This window comes from Babylonia areolata, chromosome 30 (genome assembly GCF_041734735.1).
Source record: "Babylonia areolata isolate BAREFJ2019XMU chromosome 30, ASM4173473v1, whole genome shotgun sequence".
NCBI lineage: Eukaryota > Metazoa > Mollusca > Gastropoda > Neogastropoda > Buccinidae > Babylonia > Babylonia areolata.
The window spans coordinates 24,943,875-24,968,874 of record NC_134905.1 but is presented as its reverse complement, the minus strand read 5'-3'; the positions used below and the strand labels follow the sequence as shown (position 1 = coordinate 24,968,874).

The following is a 25,000-nucleotide window of genomic DNA, read 5'->3' as shown; positions in this document are numbered from 1 at the left end:
GACAGGGCAGGGCAGGACAAGACAGGACAGGACAGGACAGGACAGGACAGGACAGGACAGGACAGGGCAGGACAGGACAGCGCAGGACAAGACAAGACACGGCAGGACAGGACAGAACAAGGTGGTGTATTTCAACTGATAAGCAACATTTTACAGGGTCGGCCACAAAGGGTACGTGTGGGTGAAGGTTTATCAAATAAAGGTGATGCTCTCAGTGGCATCCCACAAGGGTCCCATCCTATTTACAATATTTATTAATGATCTGCCAGATAAAATCCAAAGTATATGTAAAGTATTTGCTGATGACACAAAAATATATAATAAAGCAGCTGATAATAAAGTCATTCAAAAAGATTTAAAGATGTTGCAAGAATGGTCAGATACATGGAGCCTCTGTTTTAACTCTCTCCATACGAACGGCGAAAGAGACGACGTTAACAGCGTTTCACCCCAATTACCATCATCAAAATATTGCAAGTGGAAGGCTCTTATACTGAAGAGATGAATGTTGACAAAGAATACCACAATTCTGATGACGGAAGCTAAAGGTTGGGTCATTGAGACACCCACTGGACATCCGAGGGGTCTGTGTAGAGGAGAAGAGAGGACTGGCCGTACTGAGTGGGTTAACGTGTCAAAATGTAAGGTTATGCACATTGACAACAACAACAAAAAAAAAAACAACAAAAAAACCTGGTTATGACTACACTATGAATATTGGTAATCATGCTCAAATCATAAATGCATGTAAAGAGGGAAATGATCTAGGAGTGACGTTTGATGACATACTTTCCTTTGGGCCTCACATCCAGAGAATTATGAATAAAGCTAACCATATGACTGGAATTATAAAGAGAGTTTTTACTTTTAAAGATAAGCTTGCCTTTTTGAAATTATATACGGCTTTTGTTAGACCTCATTTGGGATATGGGAATGTTGTGTGGTATATTACATGGAAATATCAATCAATAGCTATTGAAAATGTTCAAAGGAGAGCTACTAAAATGTTGAAGGAATGCCAGAATATGACATGTGGAGAAAGATTACTGTATTTAAATTTGCACTCTCTGAAGGGACGAAGGATTAGGGGAGATTTGATACAGACTTACAAAATTATTAACAACATGGAGGACATTTATACTAACATTTTTTTTTTACTCTTCGCCAGTCAAGCATAACAAGAAATTCTGAAGGAAAAATATTTGTTAAACAATTTTGTACTAACAGAAGAAAATAGAACTTTTCTATTCGTGTTGTTAACATGTGGAACTCACGTCCACCTTAAGTTAAAACTGCAAAAGATACCAAAAGATAATGACTCAAACAGGGGACGTCTACAGGCTGCGAGGCCAAAAAGAAAAACGCCAGTCCCTACTACTACTACAGCAATATCCGCATTGAATTATCTTCTCCTGTACTCTTTTGTTTTCAAGTCGGAAAAGTTTGTAAATTAGTTGGGGGTTTTTAAAACATTGTAATATATTCACTATATTTCATCCCCATGCACTCAATTGTTGGCCTTCTTTACGGAATTCGGGAGTGGAAAAAATATAGAGTATATATTACACTGTGATCAACCAACCTACAACTTTTTCGCCAATACCACATTTCTTCCCCTGTATTTTTCCGCCCGTTTATAAGACGGGGAAACTTGTAAACTGGTTAATAACATTGCAATATATACTCTACATTTCTTCCCCTCTGTTCTTTGACTTTCGTTCTTTTCGTCTCTTGACAGGGGAAGAAAAGTAGTGTATGTATTACAATGTTATTTTGAACAATTTTACGATTTTTCCGTCTTCGAAACGAAATTGAATGGAAATAGTAAGGGGGAGAAATGCGGATATACTGCCGTTACTCCTGTTGATTGTACTACCTACCTGATGTCATCACTGGCTCGTCTTTTGAGGTGGCTTCTTCCCGGGTGCGGCGTTCACTACCTGTGTACCGAGGACCAGGGTTCAGTTCCACATCACCACAGAAGATGCGCGGCCACATAACACAAAGAGCAGAACACCGGGTGATATAATCCACATGTTTTCTTCCCCTCTAGTCCTCTGTGTGTTCAGCCTGGCCGAGTGAATGTCCACGCCTTGTTGTCAGCACTACTCATTCTGTCTTGAGGGGGTGGGGGTGGTGGCCGGGGGGATGTGGGGGGGGGGGGGGTCGGGGGGTGTGGATATGAATGTCGTACATCCATTCTGTCCAGCACGGCTGTCACAAGTCAGACTATATTCACATGTCTTCTCCTCATCAGCTCCTCCTCTGTGCAAACTGATGAAGTGAACGTCCACATCTTGTTGTGAACACTGTTCATTCTGTCTTAAGGTGGGTGGGGAGGGGGGAAGATGGAGGGGGGGAGGATTGTCAATATTGTCATACATCCATTATGTTCCGCATTGTCACAAGTCAGGCTGTGTTCACATGTCTTCTCCTCATCAGCTCCTCTGTGCAAACTGATGAAGTGAACGTCCACATCTTGTTGTGAACACTATTCATTCTGTCTTAAGGTAGGTGGGGGAGGGGGCGGGAGGTGGAGATTGTGGATATTGTCATACATCCATTCTGTCCCACACTGTCACAAGTCAGCGATACCCACGTTTCTTCCTCTCAACTCCTTTGTGTCCGCTGACCAGTGAACGTCCACGTCTTGTGAACACTGCTCATTCCGTCTTAAGGTGGGTGGGGAGGGGAGAGGGGGGAAGGTGGAGGGGGGTGATTGTGGATATTGTCATACATCCATTCTGTCCCGCACTGTCACAAGTCAGGCTATATTCACATGTCTTCTTCTCCTCATCAGCTCCTCTGTGCAGACTGATGGAGTGAACGTCCACATCTTGTTGTGATCACTGCTCATTCCGTCTTAAGATGGGGGTGGGAAGGTGGAGGGGAGGGGGGTGTGGATACTGTCATACATCCATTCTGTCCCGCACTGTCACAAGTCAGGCTATATTCACATGTCTTCTTCTCCTCATCAGCTCCTCTGTGCAGACTGAGGAAGTGAACGTGCACGTCTTTCACTATTCATTCTGTCTTAAGGTGGGTGGGGGAGGGGGAAGGTGGAGGGGGGAGGGGGGTGGTTGTGGATATTGTCATACATCCATTCTGTCCCGCGCTGTCACAAGTCAGCGGTCGATACCCACGTTTCTCTGACCAGTGAAGGTCCACGCCTTGGTGTGAACACTGCTAATTCCGTCTTGAGGGGCCGGGGGGGGTTTGGGGGTAGGGGTAGGTGGGTGGGTAGGAAGTGTGGATTATGCCAGACATCCATTCTGTCCCACACTGTTGTCACAAGTCAGACCATAGTCACGTCTTCTTCCCTTCAGCTCCTCTGTGTGGGCTGACAGAGTGAAGGTCCACACCTTGTTGTCAGCACTACTATAATAATAATAATAATGGTATTCATATAGCGCTGGATCTTGTGCAGAGACAAATCAAAGCGCTTTCGCACCAGTCATTCACATGCATGCATAACTCTAAAACTGTAGAAACTAAAGACAAGGAAGGGCAGGCAAGGGAGGCTATTTTGGGAAGAGGTGGGTTTTAAGGCCAGACTTGAAAGAGCTGAGTGTGGAGACTTGACGAAGCGAAAGAGGAAGTTCATTCCAATCGCAAGGTCCAGAAACAGAGAAAGAACGGCGGCCAACAGTCGAGTGTTTGAATCTGGGTATGCGTAAACTCATTCCGACATAGTAGTGGAAGTGGAAGGAGAAGGATGGAGGCAAAACAAGCTTTGAAGCTTTTAAGCAGTCCCTTCTTTGTTTCATAATATATTTTGGTTGGGTTTGGTCAAGGTTCGAAGCTTTATTTACAGTTTATTAATTCGTCAAACTTTCTTCTTCTTGTTTTTCTTTTTTTTTTTTAAGTAGTGAAGAGTTTTGTAGAATTCTCCAACTGATTCTTAAATGAGTTAGTAGATGGTGCTTGTTTTAAATGAGTGGGCAGTTGATTCCATACATTAGTAACTCGATTACTGAAGTATTTACTTGAGGGGGAAAAATCGTGGATACTATTAATAGCCCACAAGGTCTCGTGCGCATTTTCAGCACGAACGTAGCGCTTTTGACCAGAAAGTTGAGGCGAGAATATAGTCCTTCACACCGAGCACGAGAAAATAGTCCTTCACACCGAGCACGAGAAAATAGTCCTTCAAACCGAGCACGAGAATATAGTCCTTCACACCGAGCACGAGAAAATAGTCCTTCACACCGAGCACGAGAAAATAGTCCTTCAAACCGAGCACGAATACACTGCCTGTCCCACACAGGTAAGGTCACCCACCGTCACCAAAAGTTAATTAATCAAACCACTGTGATCTGAGCACATGTCAAGCAAAAAAAAAAAAAAAAAAAAAAAAAATACATTACACAGAAATCCACTGTTTTCAATATACAAGATATACCTACAACTTTAATAGTTCATAAAACATGGGAAAATAGTCTCTTTCACCTGCACGTATAATATCAAAACATGTACACACATTATCACTGGATATTCTTGTCGTGTCCGACGAATGAGCAAGGCAGGTAGGTCATGCATACCTCTTTTGCCTGACCAGCCCCGGAGACTGTTTAAGGTGAAGGAAAGTTGTGCAGTGTCTTCTCCACCATGTACAAAAATCAATTAAATATGCAATACCAAATTGAAATAGCCGCATTCACTTTGCTTATCTTCCCTCTCCATCACTTTAAAACGCCTTAATTGAGGAGTTCATTAAGCTTGAAAGATTTTTTCTTTTCTTCAGTTCCAGGAGCGCTCAAAAATGTGTGCTGTCGCCTTGATGAGTTCAACTCCACCATCCTCTCTCTGTCTCTCTCTCTGTCTCTCTCTCTGTCTCTCTCTCTCTCTCTCTCTCTCTCCCTCTCTCTCTGTCTCTCTCTCCCTCTCTCTCTCTCTCTCCCTCTCTCTCTCTCTCTCTCTCTCTCTCTCTTTATGTGTGTGTGTGTGTGTGTGTGTGTGTGTGTGTGTGTGTGTACGTGTGCCCGTGTGTGTGTGTGTGTGTGTGTGTGTGTGTGTGTGTGTGTGTGTGTGTACGTGTGCCCGTGTGTGTTTGTGTGTGTGTGTGTGTGTGTGTGCATATGCCCGTGTGTGTTTGTGTGTGTGTGTATGTGCCCGTGTGTGTTTGTGTGTGTGTGTGTGTGTGTGTGTGTGTGTGTGTGTGTGTGTGTGTGTGTGTGCCCGTGTGTGTTTGTGTATGTGTGTGTGTGTGTGCCCGTGTGTGTTTGTGTGTGTGTGTGTGTGTGTGTGTGTGCGTGCGTGTGTGTGTGTGCGCGCGCACACACACACGCGCTTGTGTGTTCCTGTGCCTGTGTGTATACGTGTGCGCGCGCGCAATGTGTCACATGACTGAGGAGAGCCATCAGTCTCCTGACAAACGAAGCACAAGAGTGATGTCAACAGGTTCCCGGGCTGTCTCTTCGTATGGCTTTCTATTGGGAACAAAAGTTGAAAACTGAGAGGAAAAAAGAGACACAGAGAGAGAGAGAGAGAGAGAGAGAGAGAGAGAGAGAGAGAGAGAGAGGAAAAAAGAAAAATGAAGAACTATGTAAATGTTTAATTTACGTTACAGTACATTGAACTGAATTTATGACGGTGATGATTTAAAAATCTGACGCGCTTTTGGCGGTTTCAGAAAAGTGTGAAATAAGTAGAAGAAAAAAAGAGATTAGAACACTTCTTCTCCTTCTTCTTTTTTTTTTTTTTTTTTTTTTCCCCCTCTCGTTTGCAGAGCTTTGAAGGCAAACTAGACGCTGACGGTATAGGCAGAGCAAGCATCGTGGCACCGAGAAATTTTACACCGACTTCGAGACAACATTTCTCTGTTCCATCATGACTGTGTACGAGATGACAGACATCATTTTTATCAGTAGGATGATGACGAGGATGATGATAACGTTTTGGAGATCTTTATTTTTTTTTTTTTTTAAATGATGATAATAATAAATTACTATTTATCACTGACGGTTCTCACGAGCGTGGGCCAGAGACCGCCGAAGATGCTGATAAATGGTTTGTTATCTTTGGGATTTATTGCAGCCGTGAGCAGTTTGGCTTTTATTTGATTTTTGTTTCTTTCGTTTTAATTTGTTTATTTGCTCATTAAATCATGTTTTTTTTATATTTTTGTTTTGTTTTGTTTTTTTGTTTTGTGTGTGTGTGTGTGTGTGTGTGTGCGTGTGTGGTTTTTTTTTGGGGGGGTTGTTGTTGTTTCTGTTTGTTTGTTGTTGGGTTTTTGCTTGTTTGGGGTTTTGTTGTTTGTTTGTTTGTGTGTGTGTGTGTGTGTTGTGTTGGGGTGTGTGTGTGTGTGTGTGTGTGTGTGTGTGTTGGTTTGTGTATGTGTGTGTGTGCTGGTTTGTGTGTGTATGTGTGTGTTTGTGTGTGTGTTTGTGTTGGTTTGTGTGTGCGTGTGTATGTGTATGTGTGTGTGTGTGCGTGCGTCTGTGTGTGTGTGAGTGTGTTGGTTTCTTGTCACGTTGTATTTTGTTGTTTTGCTGTCAGGGCCTTCAGATACGACCAAGAAAATATTATGACCATGCATCTGAAACCCTCATACGTATGCCCCCCCCACAACATTATCATCATCAACAAGCACCACCACGTACTCCTACAACAAAACGTTGAATGAAATAAAGCAGACAACACGAGGAGTGCGTCTTTTCACTGTTAGCCGCGCGAAATTTGGCCAAACAGAGCAAACCATAGGCCTAGTTTGCATCAGTTTGACATGGTACAGTATATGACACCAAAACGGAATTACATGAATTATCTCCTAAGAGAAAACGACCAACGGGTCATGACTAATGAACCAGAACAACACTGGGTGGCAGGGTGGTGACTGTAAGTATTGGGGAAGAGAGGAGAGGGTGGAGAAAACGACCAACGGGTCATGACTAATGAACCAGAACAACACTGGGTGGCAGGGTGGTGACTGTAAGTATTGGGGAAGAGAGGAGGGGGGGGAGAAAACGACCAACGGGTCATGACTAATGAACCAGAACAGCACTGGGTGGCAGGGTGGTGACTGTAAGTATTGGGTAAGAGGGGGGAGAAAACGACCAACGGGTCATGACTAATGAACCAGAACAGCACTGGGTGGAAGGGTGGTGACTGTCAGTATTGGGGAAGAGGGGGGAGGGGGGGAGAAAACGACCAACGGGTGATGACTAATGAACCAGAACAACACTGGGTGGCAGGGTGGTGGTGACTGTAAGTATTGGGTAAGAGGGGGGGAGAAAACGACCAACGGGTGATGACTAATGAACCAGAACAACACTGGGTGGCAGGGTGGTGACTGTAAGTATTGGGTAAGAGGGGGGGAGAAAACGACCAACGGGTGATGACTAATGAACCAGAACAACACTGGGTGGCAGGGTGGTGACTGTAAGTATTGGGTAAGAGGGGGGGAGAAAACGACCAACGGGTGATGACTAATGAACCAGAACAGCACTGGGTGGCAGGGTGGTGACTGTCAGTATTGGGGAAGAGGGGGGAGGGGGGGAGAAAACGACCAACGGGTGATGACTAATGAACCAGAACAACACTGGGTGGCAGGGTGGTGACTGTAAGTATTGGGGAAGAGGGGGGGAGAAAACGACCAACGGGTCATGACTAATGAACCAGAACAACACTGGGTGGCAGGGTGGTGACTGTAAGTATTGGGGAAGAGGGCGGTACGATTTTCATGGATGATGATTAGATCCATCTACCTATGTTGAACACACACACACACACACACACACACACACACACACACTCAATACACACCACAACCTCTTTAGACTTTTTCTTATAATATACTTTTCCTCTGATACATAACATGAACTTCTTTTTTTTTACACTAATATTCACATGCATTCCCTTTCCTTTATACACTACTTTACTCCTTTCCGTCTAAAAACACTTATGGTGAATAGACGTTAAACTGAAGAAAACACACACACACACACACACACACACACAGAGAGACTATGTTGAATACACACGCGCGCGCGCGCGCGCAAACACACACAGAATAAAATCTCTCTCTCTCTCTCTCTCTCTCTATATATATATATATATATATGCTTCACAAATATCATTACTATCAGATTGCTCTTCTTTAATATCGAAATACTGAGGAGAAAATATTAAGCATAAAAACAAGCAAAGCGAAATTACCCCCCGGCTAAAATACAAACACACACACACACACACACACACACACACAAACACACACGTTCTCTGTCTCTCTATTATGAGCCCACCATGTGTGTGTGTGTGTATTTGTGTGTGTGTGTGTGTGTGTACGTTTGTGTTTGGGGGGTGTACCTGTGTGTGTGTGTGTGTGTGTGTGGGTGGGTGGGTGGGTGTGTGAAAGAGAGAGCAAGGGTTGTTTGCGGTTTAGTTATCAAAATATTACCAAAAGCTGATGAAATCTGTTTTAGCTTTGGAAAAACAAAAACCAGTCATGCAAAACGTGCAAAACCTCAACACCGAGACTAGATCAGAATTCAAAATCACTTTATTATTGTTACCCCGAGAAGGGACTCAACACGTGGCAGGCAGTACCTTCTAACAAACAGTAAAACAAAATAAACTGAAGGGAGGAGGAAAAAAAAAAGAAGATATAATAAAGGCAATCACTACAGTCAGTACACATCTACTGTTCATACCTGTCACTGCAACAAAACGTACATGCTGGAAACATGTTTCCTGTACAGAACATTATTTTCATTCCCGCAATGATTTTAGCAGGAGACGAGGCAGTATTCAACCACACACACACACACACACACACACACACACACACACACACAGAGAGAACAGGTCCACATCCAGTATTATGAGGCCTTCAAAGAGGTGAGTCACACACACACACACACACACACACACACACACACAAACACACCCCTTCAATAAATCAAACATACAAACAAACAAACAAACAAAACAGCGTCATCTCTATTCAGCTTTATTGAAGTCTCAAGACTCTCTTTCATGTTCTCCAACACCCCTCTCCTCAAAGCTAACACACACACACACACACACACACACACACACACACACACACACACACACCCCTTCAATAAATCAAACATACAAACAAACAAACAAAACAGCGTCATCTCTATTCAGCCTTATTGAAGTCTCAAGACTCTCTTTCATGTTCTCCAACACCCTTCTCCTCAAAGCTAACACACACACACACACACACACACACACACACCTTCAATAAATCAAACATACAAACAAACAAACAAACAAAACAGCGTCATCTCTATTCAGCTTTATTGAAGTCTCAAAACTCTCTTTCATGTTCTGCAACACCCTTCTCCTCAAAGCTAACACACACACACACACACACACACACACACACACACACACACAAAGTAACAACAATATCTCCACCACACATCAACGTAACCATAACCTGATCAATAACACAACTGTCTCGACCATACAGCGAACAGCAAACCACATTACAGCTGAATCTGTAAATATTTTGACAAATAAAAGTCACATAACTGAACCAGTAAATAATAATAAAAAATAAAAATAAAAATAAAATATATGAATCAAGTTTTAAAAAAACCAAACAGAATCATAAACAGAATCAGTAAGAACAGAAAAGAAAGAGAATTAAACCTTTCGTCAATAAGATAAATAAAACTATCTGAAAAAAAAACACACACAAAAAACATAAAGAAGAAAACCAACATTGAGTACAGTGATGACAGTGACCCCGAAAGAGACACTGGACACTGGAATTATTTACTGTCATTGCCAAGAAAGGTCTTTTGACAAGGGTGCAACAACATAAATGCATATATTTTAGCTTTAAAACAGCAACAACAAAAACTATATTTTTTTCTCTGAACCCTTCAGTCAGTTTAAACCAAGAAAATATGCAATACTTGGAAACACTTAAGTCACATCCTGACAAAAACTCAACGAAACGGAACTAAAGAAAAACAACAATGTAATGATGACCCAGAAAGAGAGAGAGAGAGAAAGAGACAGAGACAGACAGACACAGACACAGAGAGACACACACACACAGAGAAAGAGAGAGAGGCTGGTGGGAGGGAGGGAGGGAGAAAGAGTTACAGAGGGAGAAAGAGAGAGAAAGAGAGGGAGACAGGGACACACAGAGAGACTGAGAAGAGGGAGAGGGGGGAGGGAGGGAGTGAGAGACAGAGACAAACAGAGAGAGAGGAGGTGTGGGGGGGAACTATGAAACTTAGAACTCAGAACTATTTTACTACAAGACCACTGGCCTGTTTCAGTGTTTGCAAAGGAGCTGCATACATACAACTGAGACACACAACATACCGAAAATAAAGGGGGAGAGAGAGGAGGGGAGAGAATGAATGAATGAATGAATGAATCTTTATTTTCCAACAGTGAAGATATTAGCACTTTGGCTGACTTACACATCTGCCGTTGTTTTAAGAGACACACAAACATGTACGCATATAAATGTAGTTATACTTAATACTTAATACATGCATAATGTACGAGTATAACACAGCGTCAAACTGAGAGACACAACATCGCTCATTGAGAGAAAGAGAGAGACAGAGACAGACAGATGGACAGACCAAGAGAATGAGAGAGAGACAGAGACAGACAGATGGACAGACCAAGAGAATGAGAGAGAGACAGAGACAGACAGATGGACAGACCAAGAGAATGAGAGACAGAGACAGACAGATGGACAGTTTCAGTTTCAGTTGCTCAAGGAGGCGTCACTGCGCTCGGACAAACCATATACGCTACACCACATCTGCCAAGCAGATGCCTGACCAGCAGCGTAACCCAACGCGCTTAGTCAGGCCTTGAACAGACCAAGAGAATGAGAGAGAGAGACAGACAGATGGACAGACCAAGAGAATGAGAGAGAGAGACAGAGACAGACAGATGGAGAGACCAAGAGAATGAGAGAGAGACAGAGAGATGGACAGACCAAGAGAATGAGAGACAGAGACAGACAAGAGAGAAAGAGACACACAGGGAGAGACAGACACAGAGAACGAAACAGACAGAAAGAGAGAGACAGAGACAGACAGACAGAGACTGAGATAGACAAACAGAGAGAGAGAGAGAGCGACACACACACACACACACACACACACACACACACAGAGAGACAGCGAGACACGGCAACAGCATCAGGTGAAGGCGATGGCCCCGAAGCGATGGTAGAGCACGGTGAGGTGACGTTTGAGAGGGTCCACCACAAGGTAAGAGAAGGTCTGTCGGTGCTCCTGATCACTGGGGTAGTACACCCCTGTCTTGTCCTGTCAACACACGTCACACGGGCCAACAACCGGTCAGCACACTGGTAGACAGGCGGGAAATAGCCGAGTGGCTACAGCAGCAGAAGGCTTTCAATCTAAAGGGGGCTCTGGGTTTGTTCCAATCCTGGTCACGGAGCTTGGTGGGTAAAGAGTGGAGATTTTTTTTTTTTTTTTTTTTCCCGATCCCCCCCATGTCAACAGTTTCAGTTTCAGTTTCAGTAGCTCAAGGAGGCGTCACTGCGTTCGGACAAATCCATATATACGCTACACCACATCTGCCAAGCAGATGCCTGACCAGCAGCATAAGCCAACACGCTTAGTCACTAGGCCTTGAGAAAAGAAAAAAAAAATGTGCAGAAGTGCAGAAGCCCTGCTTAGTGCCTGAAACCCTATTCGTGTGTAAATATATATAACAAGCATGCAGGATTGAGATCGATCACGCACGTTAAATATCCCGTTATCCATGTCAGCGTTTGTTGGTGGATTTGTGGAAACAAGAGTATGCCCAGAATGCACACCCCCGCCCCCACCCACAACCTCCCCCCGCCCACCCCCCCACACACAGACCCTCCACCCGCACCCCCTCAGCCCCCCATGAAAATGGAGAACGATTGATTGCCCACATGGCGTGGGTAAAAATAGTCATACATGTAAAAACAAGAGAGGCAAGGCCTTCAAGACTCACTTGTGATACACTTTAAAAAAAAATCCAAGCTTTTTATGTATTGAGTATAATTTCAAAATGTAATGTTTAAGATGAGAAAGATCAATTTAAAGCAAATTAAGTCCCCTAGCATTAATTACAGAGTAATTTCCCTATTTTACTACCTGCACCAAAACGTTTGCAAAATAAATAAAGCTTCCATGCTTAGCAAAAGAAGTTCCTGTTTGAACAAAAAAATGATAATAATGACTGCTCTTGTTGTTGGGTCAGAATATCAGATCAAAGTGCCAAGTTTAGAGAATACAAAAAATATAAATATAACAGTCAATGCAGTTTGCATATAATTAGGCTTCCTTTTTTATTTTTTTGTGCCCATCCCAGAGGTGCAATATTGTTTTAAACAAGATGACTGGAAAGAACTGAATTTTTCCTATTTTTATGCCTAATTTGGTATTTGCAGAGAAAATGTCAATGTTAAAGTTTACCACGGACACACAAACACACACACACACACACACACACAGACACACACACACACACACACAGACAACTGAACACCGGGTTAAAACATAGACTCACTTTGTTTACACAAGTGAGTCAAAAAACCCACTGGTGTGTACAAGTGAACGTGGGAGTTTCAGCCCACAAACAATAAAGGAGGAAGAAGAAGAATCAGACTGGACACTTTATTAAATATCTTTTTCTTTTTTCTTTTTTAGAACCAAAATGATGCTTTGTTCAGTGTTTGGTTCAAGCCCGGCTAACTAACAGAGAGCCATATAATGCACGAGCGATGATGATGATTTATTCTACACGCCATGGCCCCCACCATCTGAAGGGCTGGGTACTTTTTTTTTCCTTTCTGATTGAATACATGAACAGCGTAATCTTCCTGTGTGCATATGTAAAGACAACTGTGTTTGGTGAACCAATCATAAAACTTTTTTTTTTTTTTTTTTTTTTTTTTTTTTTTACATGACTTGTAAATATACATGGCAAGATTTGAAATCATACGCACACACAAAACACACACATACACACACAAACACACATCATCATCATCATCCTCTTCTCGTTTTCTATCACTTGTAAATGAAGAGACATTAAAACTGAAACTTGAGTGAAATGAACCCACACATAGACACACACATACACAGTTTCAGTTTCAGTTTCAGTAGCTCAAGGAGGCGTCACTGCGTTCGGATAAATCCATATACGCTACACCACATCTGCCAAGCAGATGCCTGACCAGCAGCGTAACCCAACGCGCTTAGTCAGGCCTTGAGAAAAAATAAAATACATATATATATATATATATATATATATAAAAATAAAATAAAATAAAAAGAAATAAGTAAATAAATAAATAAATAAATAATAGATAAATACATTAAAAAAAAGAACTTCTACTACTAATAATAATATTTATAAGGAGCAAAAACTTAATGAAGTCAACTATAAGCGTACGTTCGTCCATTTATTTATCGTCTGTTCATCTAAGATGATGATATTAAACTGAAAATAAATATTATTATTATCATTTGGATTATTATCATTTCTATCATAATGATGATTGTTATTATTAATTAGAAATCGACATTTCTATAAGCGTACAAAAATAAAAATAACACAACACACACACACACACACACACACCACCACCACTACCACCACCACCACCCCTACTACAACAACCCCCCCCCCCACACACACACACACGTGTTATACACACATACTTACAGAAGCTGTGACTTTGAACACAGAGGAGATAATTGCCAGTTCCTTGCTATCAGGGTTTTTCTGCACACTGCAAGTAAACAGTCAATGTCATTGACACATTCTTCTTCTTTCTTCATTTTTTTTTCTTTTTTTTTGTTGTTGTTTGTTTGATCAGTGTACAGTGTTCTTATCAATGATATGTCACAGACAAGACACAAAACAATAACATAATTACTGATGAATCTAAAAATTTTTTTTTTTTTTTTTTTTTTTTTTTTTTTTAATATATATATATATATATACTGTCAGTTTCAGTTTCTCAAGGAGGCATCACTGCGTTCAAACAAATCCATACATGCTTCACCACACCTGCTAGGCAGATGCCTGACAGCAGGATGACCCAACGCGCTCAGTCAGGCCTTGAGTGCATGCTTATGTATTTCTGTACCGATCAAAGCGGACTACGTTTTACATAATTTTGCCAAAGGGCAACACTCTCGTTGCCATGGGTTCTTTTTTCAGTGCGCCAAGTGCGTGCTGCACACGGGACACTCGGTCTATCGTCTCATCAGAAAGACTGGACGCTCAGCTTGATTTTCCAGTCAAAACTTGGGAGAAAGGGCGAGAGTGGGATTCTTCTTCTTCTTCTTCTTCGTTCGTGGGCTGCAACTCCCACGTTCACTCGTATGCACACGAGTGGGCTTTTACGTGTATGACCGTTTTTACCCGGCCATACTCCGTTTTCGGGGGTGTGCATGCTGGGTATGTTCTTGTTTCCATAACCCACCAAACGCTGACATGGATAACAGGATTTTTAACGTGCGTATTTGATCTTCTGCTTGCGTATACACACGAAAGGGGTTCAGGCACTAGCAGGTCTGCACATATGTTGACCTGGGAGATCGTAAAAAATCTCCACCCTTCACCCACCAGGCGCCGTCACCGTGATTCGAACCCGGGACCCTCAGATTGACAGTCCAACGCTCTAACCACTCGGCTACTGCGCCCGTCGAGAGCGGGATTCGAACCCACACCCTCACAGACTCTCTGTAATTGGCAGCTGAGCGTCTCAACCATTCTGCCACCTTCCTCCGAACTGTGACAAACGAAGGAAAGAAAGACAGAACAAACTGTGCATCCTAGACAAATGCAGCAGCAGACCTGTATGTAGAGTGATGGAGTGTGGAGTGATGGCCTAGAGGTAACGCGTCCGCCTAGGAAGCGACAGAATCTGAGCGTGCTGGTTCGAATCTCCCCCTCCACTAGACCTTGAGTGGTGGTCTGGACGCTAGTCATTCGGATGAAACGATAAACCGAGGTCCCGTGTGCAGCATGCACTTAGCGCACGTAAAAGAACCCACAGCAACAAAAGGGTTGTTCCTGGCAAAATTCTGTAGAAAAATCCACATCGATAGGAAAAACAAATAAAACTGCATGCAGGAAAAAATACCAAAAAAATGGGTGGCGCTGTAGTGTAGCGACGCGCTCTCCCTGGGGAGAGCAGCCCGAATTTCACACAGAGAAATCTGTTGTGATAAAAAGAAATACAAATACAAAATATATATATATATCCTAATCAGCACTGTGATGTTACTGGTGCTCTTTTCACGTGGCTCATCTGCCTGAGGCCCTCAGCCGACACATTTATTGTAGGAAGGGAGAGTATCCTGATAATGATCTTTCAAGCTTGATATTTCATGATTTGCGTCCCTTTCTACAGAACCTATGCTGTGCTGTGGCGATTAGTGATGTGCTTTGTAGTGTTGTGCTGTGCTGTGCTTTGTAGTGCTGTGCTGTGCTGTGCAGTATTATACTGTGCTGTGCTGTGCTGTGCTGTGTTGTGCTGTGCTGTGCTGTGCTGTGCTGTGTTGTGCTGTACTGTGCTGTGTTGCGTTGTGCTGTGCTGTTCTATGTTGTACTGTGCTGTGCTGTGCAGTGTTGTGCTGTATTGTGCTGTGCTGTGCTTTGCAGTGCTGTGATGTGCTGTGCTGTGCAGTGCTGTGTTGTGTTGTGTTGTGTTGTGTTGTGCTGTGCAATGTTGTGTTGTGTTGTGCAGTGCTGTGTGGTGCTGTGTTGTGCTGTTCTATGTTGTACTGTGCTGTGCTGTTCTATGTTGTACTGTGCTGTGCTGTGTTGTGCAGTGCTGTGTTGTGCTGTTCTATGTTGTACTGTGCTGTGCTGTTCTATGTTGTGTTGTGCAGTGCTGTGTTGTGCTGTTCTATGTTGTACTGTGCTGTGCTGTTCTATGTTGTGTTGTGCAGTGCTGTGTGGTGCTGTGTTGTGCTGTTCTATGTTGTACTGTGCTGTGCTGTTCTATGTTGTGTTGTGCAGTGCTGTGTTGTGCTGTTCTATGTTGTACTGTGCTGTGCTGTTCTATGTTGTACTGTGCTGTGCTGTTCTATGTTGTGTTGTGCAGTGCTGTGTGGTGCTGTGTTGTGCTGTTCTATGTTGTACTGTAGTGTGCTGTTCTATGTTGTACTGTGCTGTGCTGTTCTATGTTGTGTTGTGCAGTGCTGTGTGGTGCTGTGTTGTGCTGTTCTATGTTGTGCTGTGCTGTGCTGTTCTATGTTGTGCTGTGCAGTGCTGTTCTATGTTGTGCTGTGCTGTGCTGTGTGGTGCTGTGCTGTGCTGTTCTATGTTGTGCTGTGCTGTGCTGTTCTATGTTGTGCTGTGCTGTGCTGTGTGGTGCTGTGCTGTGCTGTTCTATGTTGTACTGTGCTGTGCTGTTCTATGTTGTGCTGTGCAGTGCTGTGTGGTACAGTGTTGTGCTGTTCTATGTTGTGCTGTGCTGTGCTGTGTGGTGCTGTGTTGTGCTGTTCTATGTTGTGCTGTGCTGTGCAGTGCTGTGTGGTGCAGTGCTGTGTGGTGCTGTGTTGTGCTGTTCTATGTTGTACTGTGCTGTGCTGTTCTATGTTGTGCTGTGCAGTGTTGTGTTGTGTTGTGCAGTGCTGCATTGTGCTGTGTTGTGCTGTTCTCTGTTGTACTGTACTGTGCTGTGCAGTGTTGTGCTGCATTGTACTGTGCTGTGCTGTTCTATGTTGTGCTGTGCTTTGCAGTGCTGTGTTGTGCTGTGCAGTGTTGTGTTGTGTTGTGCAGTGCTGCATTGTGCTGTGTTGTGCTGTTCTATGTTGTGCTGTACTGTGCTGTGCTGTGTTGTGCTGCATTGTGCTGTGTTGTGCTGTGCAGTGTTGTGCTGCATTGTGCTGTGTTGTGCTGTTCTATGTTGTGCTGTACTGTGCTGTGCTGTGTTGTGCTGCATTGTGCAGTGCTGTGCTGTGCAGCATTGTGTTGTACTGTGCTGTGTACTGCTTTGCTGTGCTTTGTAGTGTTGTGCTGTGCGGTGCAGTGCTGTGCTGTGCAGCATTGTGTTGTACTGTGCTGTGTACTGCTGTGCTGTGCTTTGCAGTGTTGTGCTGCATTGTGCTGTGCTGTGCAGCATTGTGTTGTACTGTGCTGTGTACTGCTTTGCTGTGCTTTGTAGTGTTGTGCTGTGCAGTGCTGTGCTGCGCTGTGCTATTTCGCATCACTCTTTGTCACAACAAATTTCTCTGTGTGCAATTCAAGCTGCCCTCCCAGGGCAGAGTATCCATTAAACTTCTATCTTTTTTAAAATCAGCATTTAATGATCAGTGTAATGATTAATGATAGTGACAAACTCATGCATGCAGGTGTGAGCAAGCATGCATGCGTTCTCCCTCCCTCCCTCCCTCCCTCCTCTTCCATCCCCCTCTCCACCCATCCCCCTCCCACCTCTCCCCCCTCACACACACACCAACGTACACACACAAACATACAAACACACACATGCCAACACACACACATACACACACACGCCAACACACACACGCATGCCAACACACACACACACACACGCCAACACACACACACATGCCAACACACACACACCCCACCCACACACAGCAACATCCCCACCCCACCCCCACACCAACACACCCAATCCCCACACCAACACACACACCTCACACCCTCACCAACACACACCCACACACACACACATCTACACCCACCCAGCCACCCAACACACCCACACACACACACACGTACACACACACTCACAGACACACACACCCACCCACCCACCCAACACACCCACACACCAACACCCACACACACACACACAGACACCCACACCCACACATACACCCACTCACCCACACACCCAACATCCCCACCCCCCCACACACCTGATGAGGTCTTTGTACAGCTGTTTGGTGAGGTCGAGGTATGGCTCCACACTGTCCTCATACTGACAGATCTGTCCCCCGAGGCAGAGATGCTCAAACAGGCGGAACAGGAACTGCTCGCGATCAGACTCGTTGAAGGTGCAGTAACTGTCGGAGTCCTCGTTCAGCAGCATCTGTGTTGAGTTGTGAGGAAAAAAAAAAAAACAGGAAAGAAAAGAATCTCATATTTGTACCTGTTTAGTTCACAGTTTGGTGGGTGGGGGTGGGGGTGGCTGTGTTGTTCACATGGAAAAATAAAAGAATCTCATGTTTGGACCTGTTTAGTTCACAGTTTGGTGGGTTGGGGGTGGGGGTGGCTGTGTTGTTCACATGGAAAAATAAAAGAATCTCATGTTTGGACCTGTTTAGTTCACAGTTTGGTGGGTTGGGGGTGGGGGTGGCTGTGTTGTTCACATGGAAAAATAAAAGAATCTCATGTTTGGACCTGTTTAGTTCACAGTTTGGTGGGTTGGGGGTGGGGGTGGCTGTGTTGTTCACATGGAAAAATAAAAGAATCTCATGTTTGGACCTGTTTAGTTCACAGTTTGGTGGGTTGGGGGTGGGGGTGGCTGTGTTGTTCACATGGAAAAATAAAAGAATCTCATGTTTGGACCTGTTTAGTTCACAGTTTGGTGGGTTGGGGGTGGGGGTGGCTGTGTTGTTCACATGGAAAAATAAAAGAATCTCATGTTTGGACCTGTTAAGTTCACAGTTTGGTGGGGGGGCAGGGGGTGGCGGGGGGGAGGGGGGGTGGCGGCTGTGTTGTTCACATGGAAAGAAAAGAATCTCATGTTTATACCTGTTAAGTTCACAGTTTGGTGGGTGGGGGTGGGGGTGGCTGTGTTGTTCACATGGAAAAAAAAAAGAATCTCATGTTTGGACCTGTTAAGTTCACAGTTTGGTGGGGGGGGGGGGGGGGGGGTAGGGGTGGCTGTGTTGTTCACATGGAAAAAAAAAAAAAGAATCTCATGTTTGGACCTGTTAAGTTCACAGTTTGGTGGGGGGGGGGGGGGGGGGGGGTAGGGGTGGCTGTGTTGTTCACATGGGAAAAAAAAAAATCTCATGTCTGGACCTGTTAAGTTCACAGTTTGGTGGGGGGGCTTGGGGGGGGGCTGTGTTGTTCACATGGAAAAAAAAGAATCTCATGTTTGGACCTGTTAAGTTCACAGTTTGGTGGGGGTGGGGGTGGCTGTGTTGTTCACATGGAATGGTTCTGGAGATTTTTACATGTGGTTCGTCATTTTTGTTTTCAGCGTTTCTTTTTATGTCATATATTACTGGTGTAATGTGCCTTGAGCATTATTGTAATTTAACGATAGGCACAATAGAAATAAACTATTATCATTATTATCATTAAGTGCTATCATCACCTGTTATAAAACCTGAACCATTCATCTTCACCATCACCGGACTGACCTGCCGCAGCTCGTCAGAGGCTGTGAGGTCGCCGAAGAATTCGTCCATGCACTTCCTGATGGCCCCGCTGGGGCGCACGATCTGCTCATCCTCGTACAGCTTGTCGAAGAACGCCATAGACATGGTGGTGGCGGGGACGGGTGTCGCCGTCACACTCTCTGCCATCAGTCCTGCAGTCATGCGCATTGTTTTCACTTTCAGTTTCAGGTTCTCAAAAGACGCATCACTGCGTTTGGGACAGAATTCATATACACTGCACTGCATCTGGGTTTTTTTTGTTTTGTTTTTTTAATTACATTATTATTATTTAGTTAGTTTAGTTTGTTTTTGTTTTTTTTGTACACCTATAGTTGACTTCATCAAGCTTTTGCGCCTTATACATATTATTATTTGAAGTAGCAGTTCTTCTTTTCATGTATTTATCTTTTCTTTCTTTCTTTTTTTTTCTCAAGGCCTGACTAAGCACGTTGGGTTACGCTGCTGGTCAGGCATCTGCTTGGCAGATGTGGTGTAGCGTATATGGATTTGTCCGAACGCAGTGACGCCTCCTTGAGCTACTGAAACTGAAACTGAAACTGGTGGCTGGGACAGGCATGGCCATCACACTCTCCGCTGTCAGCCCTGTTGTCATGCGCATTGTTTTTTTACTTTCAGTTCCAGTTTTATAATACGTAATATAACAATTAGTATTTATATAGTGCTAAATCTTGTGCAGAGACAAATCAAAGCACTTTCACACCAGTCAGCCACATGCATGCATAATTCTAAAACTGAAAAACTGAAAACAGGGAAGAGGCTATCTTGGAAAGAGGTGGGTTTTAAGGCCAGACTTGACAGAGCTGAGTGCGGAGACCTGATGAAGCGAAAGAGGAAGTTCATTCCAAATGCAAGGCCCGGAGACACAGAAAGAATGGCAGCCGACAGTGGAGTGTTTGAATCTGGGTATGCGTGAACAGAGTGGATCCGAAGCCGACCGCAGAGAGCAAGATGGAGTGTAGATGTGGAGGCAGCCACAGAGACAGGAAGATAGGAAGGGGCGTCACTGCATTTGGACAAAATTCATACACGCTACACCGCAGCTTGCTAGGCAGATGTTCCTGACCAGCGGCATGACCCAACGCGCTTCGTCAGGCCTTGAGTGCATGCCTATGTTTTGGGTGTACCTTTTTCTCCAGATTTAGCGTGACGGAATTCCTCGACAGAATTTTGCCAATCGACAACACTGCTGTTTCCATGGTTTCTCTTTCGGTGCCCCGAGTGCGTGCTGCAAGAAGACGGGACCTTGGTTCATGGTCTCATCCCAGTTACTAGATGCCTAGTTTGATTTCTCCAGTCAAACCTGGGAGAGAGGATGAGACCTAGTGGAGTGATGGCCTAGAGGTAACGCGCCGCCTAGGAAGCGAGAGAATCTGAGCGCGCTGGTTCGAATCACGGCTCAGCCGCCCGATATTTTCTCCCCCTCCACTAGACCTTGAGTGGTGGTCTGGACGCTAGTCATTCGGATGAGACGATAAACAGAGGTCCCATGTGCAGCATGCACTTAGCACACGTAAAAGAACCCACGGCAACAAAAGGGTTGTTCCTGGCAAAATTCTGTAGAAAAATCCACTTCGGTAGAAAAAACAAATAAAACTGCACGCAGGAAAAAATACAAAAAAATTGGGTGGCGCTGTAGAGTAGCAACGCGCTCTCCCTGGGGAGAGCAGCCTGAATTTCACACAGAGAAATCTGCTGCGATAAAAAGCAATACAAATACAAATATTTCAGTCTCAGGATCTGAACCCAGATCCCCCACGGACACTGTGCTGGCAGATAAGTGACTTACACATTCAGCCGCATTCATCAGTATCAGTATCAGTATCAGTAGCTCAAGGAGGCGTCACTGCGTTCGGACAAATCCATATACGCTACACCACATCTGCCAAGCAGATGCCTGACCAGCAGCGTAACCCAACGCGCTTAGTCAGGCCTTGAGAAAAAAAAAAAAAGAAAAAAAAAAAAAAGAGAGAGAGAGAGAGAAGCGTACATACATAAATAAATAATAATTATGATGGGAAAAAAAAAGAAAAGAAAAAAAGATAGTAGTAATGAAAATAATGAAAAAATAATAATAATAATAATAAATAAATAATTAAATAAATAAGACAACAATGATGATAAATAAGCAAATAAATATAAAACATGAAGACACACATTCACACATTCATCATGTTCAGTGTATAAGGGCATTATCATCAAGCATTTTATTTCTTCCTCTTTTCTTTTTTTTTTTTTTTTTTTTTAATCTCTGCCTCATTTCCATTGAAAGTGCTTTAATAATGTAAAAACAAAACAACATAATGGAACAAAAATACCATGAGAGAGAAAAAAGTCATTCACAATTTCAAGGAGGTGCCAAAGCGAGCAGGTCCTTGGGAAAAAAAAAAAGAAAAAAAAGAGTAGATGCCTTACATGATCTGAGCATAAATCCAGTCACACACTCAAGGCAATGAATAAATAGAATGAATGAGTAAAACGTCAAGGAACTTCAAGGAACTGATATGGAGTGCAATCAACCCTCTGATGATTTTTTTTTTTTTAAGATATTAAATAAATAAAGAAAAAGGTCATGATTTTAAAGGGTGGGGGATATGCTAAAACATTATCACCCATTCATGAACACACGCACACACATACACACCCACCCACACCCACACACATACACACAAACAAACACACACAGACACACACACACACACAGATCTCTGTATTCTTCTATATATATTTATCATCAGTGTTGGTACCTTCTGTGTGTGTGTGCACAATTTTTGCAAGTTGTTTCACTTTCACTGTCAAAACGCGCATGTCAGCATTTTGTGGGTGTGCACATGTATGTATGCGCATGTGTGTGTGTGTGTGTGTGTGTGTGTGTATGTCTGTCTGTGTGTCGTGTGTGTGTGTTTTGTGCACTGAGTGTAAGCATGCTTGTGACCGGGCATTTTCATACATTACACTGGGCGTCATGTCTAGTTGTGACATGTGACTGACATGTGAATGACACCATCACTGTGGAACAGCCAGCACACAACAGCGCTCAGTAAAGATGACAACCCCCCATGACAGCTGTACAGTATCTGTCATTATCATCATTATTATCATTATCACTCTTATCATCTATTATCATCATTGTTATCATCATCATCATCATTACTGATACTCATACCATTTGTCTGTGGTCAGAGACCAAGCCCTAAATTGCTTTGCAGACGCAGAGTAATTTGTGCAGCAGGCTGCCTACCTGGGTACAGCCGATTGAAACCTGCCTTCAGGCGCTCATCATTCGTTTCCTGTGTCATTCAGTCAGGCTTCAGTAATTAATGTGCGCGCACACACACACACACACACACACACACACACACACACACACACGTGTACAAATACTGGAGTGGATTTTTCTGCAGTTTCTGCCACACGACCACAACTCACCCACTACGCTCCACTTCCCCGATGAGGACAGCGTCTGGAGCGTGGACGTAACATTTTCATCCTTGAAGAAGTCCTGACAGAAAAGCATCAAGCATGTTGTGACCGGCCATATTGACGAAGCTAACTGATCATTGTATTATATAAACTCATCTCTGGAAAGCCATGTTCATTTTTTAACACAGAAAAAAGATGCAGATTCTGGCGAAACTGGCACAAATGCAGACAGGAAAGCACACACATGTATGCACACACAGACACACACACACACACATATACAAACACACACACACACACAGACACATGCACACATATGTGTGCATGTGTGTGTGTGTGTGTCTGTGTGTGCGTATCAATTTTCTCTGCAACTTATCAGTATCAAATTATATCTACAATATATGTCCACAATTTATCAGTACCAGATTATCATGGCAACTTGATATCCCGCTCTCTTAATCTGAAATTAAATGCCTAAAGAAATAAGCGATATGAATAATATACAGTACTACATTAGTATATTCTTACAGCCAGTAACAGTTTCTACCCTTGTAATAAATATATGTGATAGTCAGTAGTGTTCAACTATGACCATCAGAACAGCAGAGGAGGCAACTGCTGTCTCAACTATTGGGGCTAGAACTGAATTATAGTGGAGAGTGTCTTGCCCAAGTTGCACCTCCACTCTCTTGGCCAAGAGGGTTTTAGGACAGTTGGCATTGGGATGGTTCCCAAAGGCCAACTAGCCCACAAGGCTGCAGCACTAAGAACCAGTGCAGTCTTGCCTCCTAGTTTGAGAGTCATAGTCCTTCACAAAAGACTAAGCTGTAAATGATTTCCCATTGCAACAGAGAAACCATTGATAATACAGCTCTCACTTTGCTATTGGCCCGATTGTAAATTTATGTCAATGTGGGATACATAAACTGAGCGTTGGGCAGTAACAGCATAGAGTACTATATACTTACGACCAATAAAAGTTTCTACCCATACAATAAACATGTACAAATATACACTCACCAAAACAAACTGGTCTTTTTCATAAGCCTGAAACATCTGATCAAAGGTATACACCTGTGCTTTCACTCTGCCTTTCATGCACCTGCAACATTTCAAGGAAGCATTTGTTAAGAAGGTGTCATTCTGCTGAACCACTGCCCCGTAACACTCCCACTACTCCCCACCCTTCTGAGTGTGTGTGTGTGTGTGTGTGTTAGTGTGTGTGTGTGTGTGTGTGTGTGTGTTAGTGTGTGTGTGTGCGTGTGTGCGTGTGTGTGTTACTCACTTCCGTTCCGTACAGATGTGAATGATGTTGTGTCTCTCAGTTTGACGCTGTGTTATACTCGTACATTACACATGTATTAAGTATAACTACATTTATATGCATACATGTTTGTGTGTCTCTTAGAACAATGGCAGATGTGTAAGTCGGCCAAAGTGCTAATATCTTCACTGTTGGAAAATAAAGATTCATTCATTCATTCATTCATTCTCTCTATCTCTCTCTCTTTCTCTTTTTTTTCCCAAACCAGCACCCACCAACAAATGCGATAATGGTCAACATTTTGACCCTGGGCATCAAATGGAAGAAGAAGTACATCAGCCATCAGCACTTTTTGAATGAAAAAAAAAAAGAACTAAAGGAAGAAGAAAAATGAGGACTGCCTCAGGTAGAAGAAAAGATGGTAACGATGCTGACAATTTGAAGATGACAATGGTGGTGATTTGTGGTGGTGTTTGTGGTCATTATGAATATGATATTGAAATTTATGAAGCTGATCATAAAGGGAAAGAAAAACAAAACAAAAGGAGGAGATGATGAAGAAGACATGGAGGTAATAATAATAGTTAACATTTTAACTGCCTAGATGATCTGTCATAGTGTAGTTACAGCCAGACAGCCTACATGACAGGTTAACCCATCATTAGACTTTCGTGAATTTCCCTTCAGCCAGAATGAGAAAGTGTCATAACTGTTGTCCAACCAAGTATATTTCCACCATCAATGAACAAGAATACAGTCTTGATGCATAATCCTTCCTTCCTTCTTTCCATTGAGTGATCACAGTCAAGACCTGACTATTCTATCACTGAATAAAAGGGGGTCTGTGGAAGATACATTTAGGTCTACATAGGTTTCTTTATAAATAAAGTCTTACGTTTAAAATAAAATCAGGTTAAAAAGCATTTAAATCAAACATTATTGGTGTTTAAGGAGC

The 25,000-nt window shown here is 43.3% G+C and overlaps 1 protein-coding gene across 1 annotated transcript in view; it reads right to left on the bottom strand.

Annotated features, from left to right (window-relative positions):
• Positions 1 to 10,841: 10,841 nt before the first annotated feature.
• LOC143275434 (cilia- and flagella-associated protein 300-like) overlaps positions 10,842 to 25,000 on the bottom strand; it is a 14,491-nt gene continuing 332 nt past the window's right edge. The window contains exons 2-7 of the mRNA XM_076579530.1: positions 23,802 to 23,883; positions 22,788 to 22,860; positions 19,323 to 19,492; positions 17,868 to 18,040; positions 13,684 to 13,750; positions 10,842 to 11,279 (exon numbers count right to left, since the gene is read on the bottom strand). Of these exons, the coding sequence (XP_076435645.1) occupies positions 11,151 to 11,279; positions 13,684 to 13,750; positions 17,868 to 18,040; positions 19,323 to 19,492; positions 22,788 to 22,860; positions 23,802 to 23,883 (694 nt within the window). The 3' untranslated portion in view covers positions 10,842 to 11,150. The remainder of the gene's footprint in view (positions 11,280 to 13,683; positions 13,751 to 17,867; positions 18,041 to 19,322; positions 19,493 to 22,787; positions 22,861 to 23,801; positions 23,884 to 25,000) is intronic.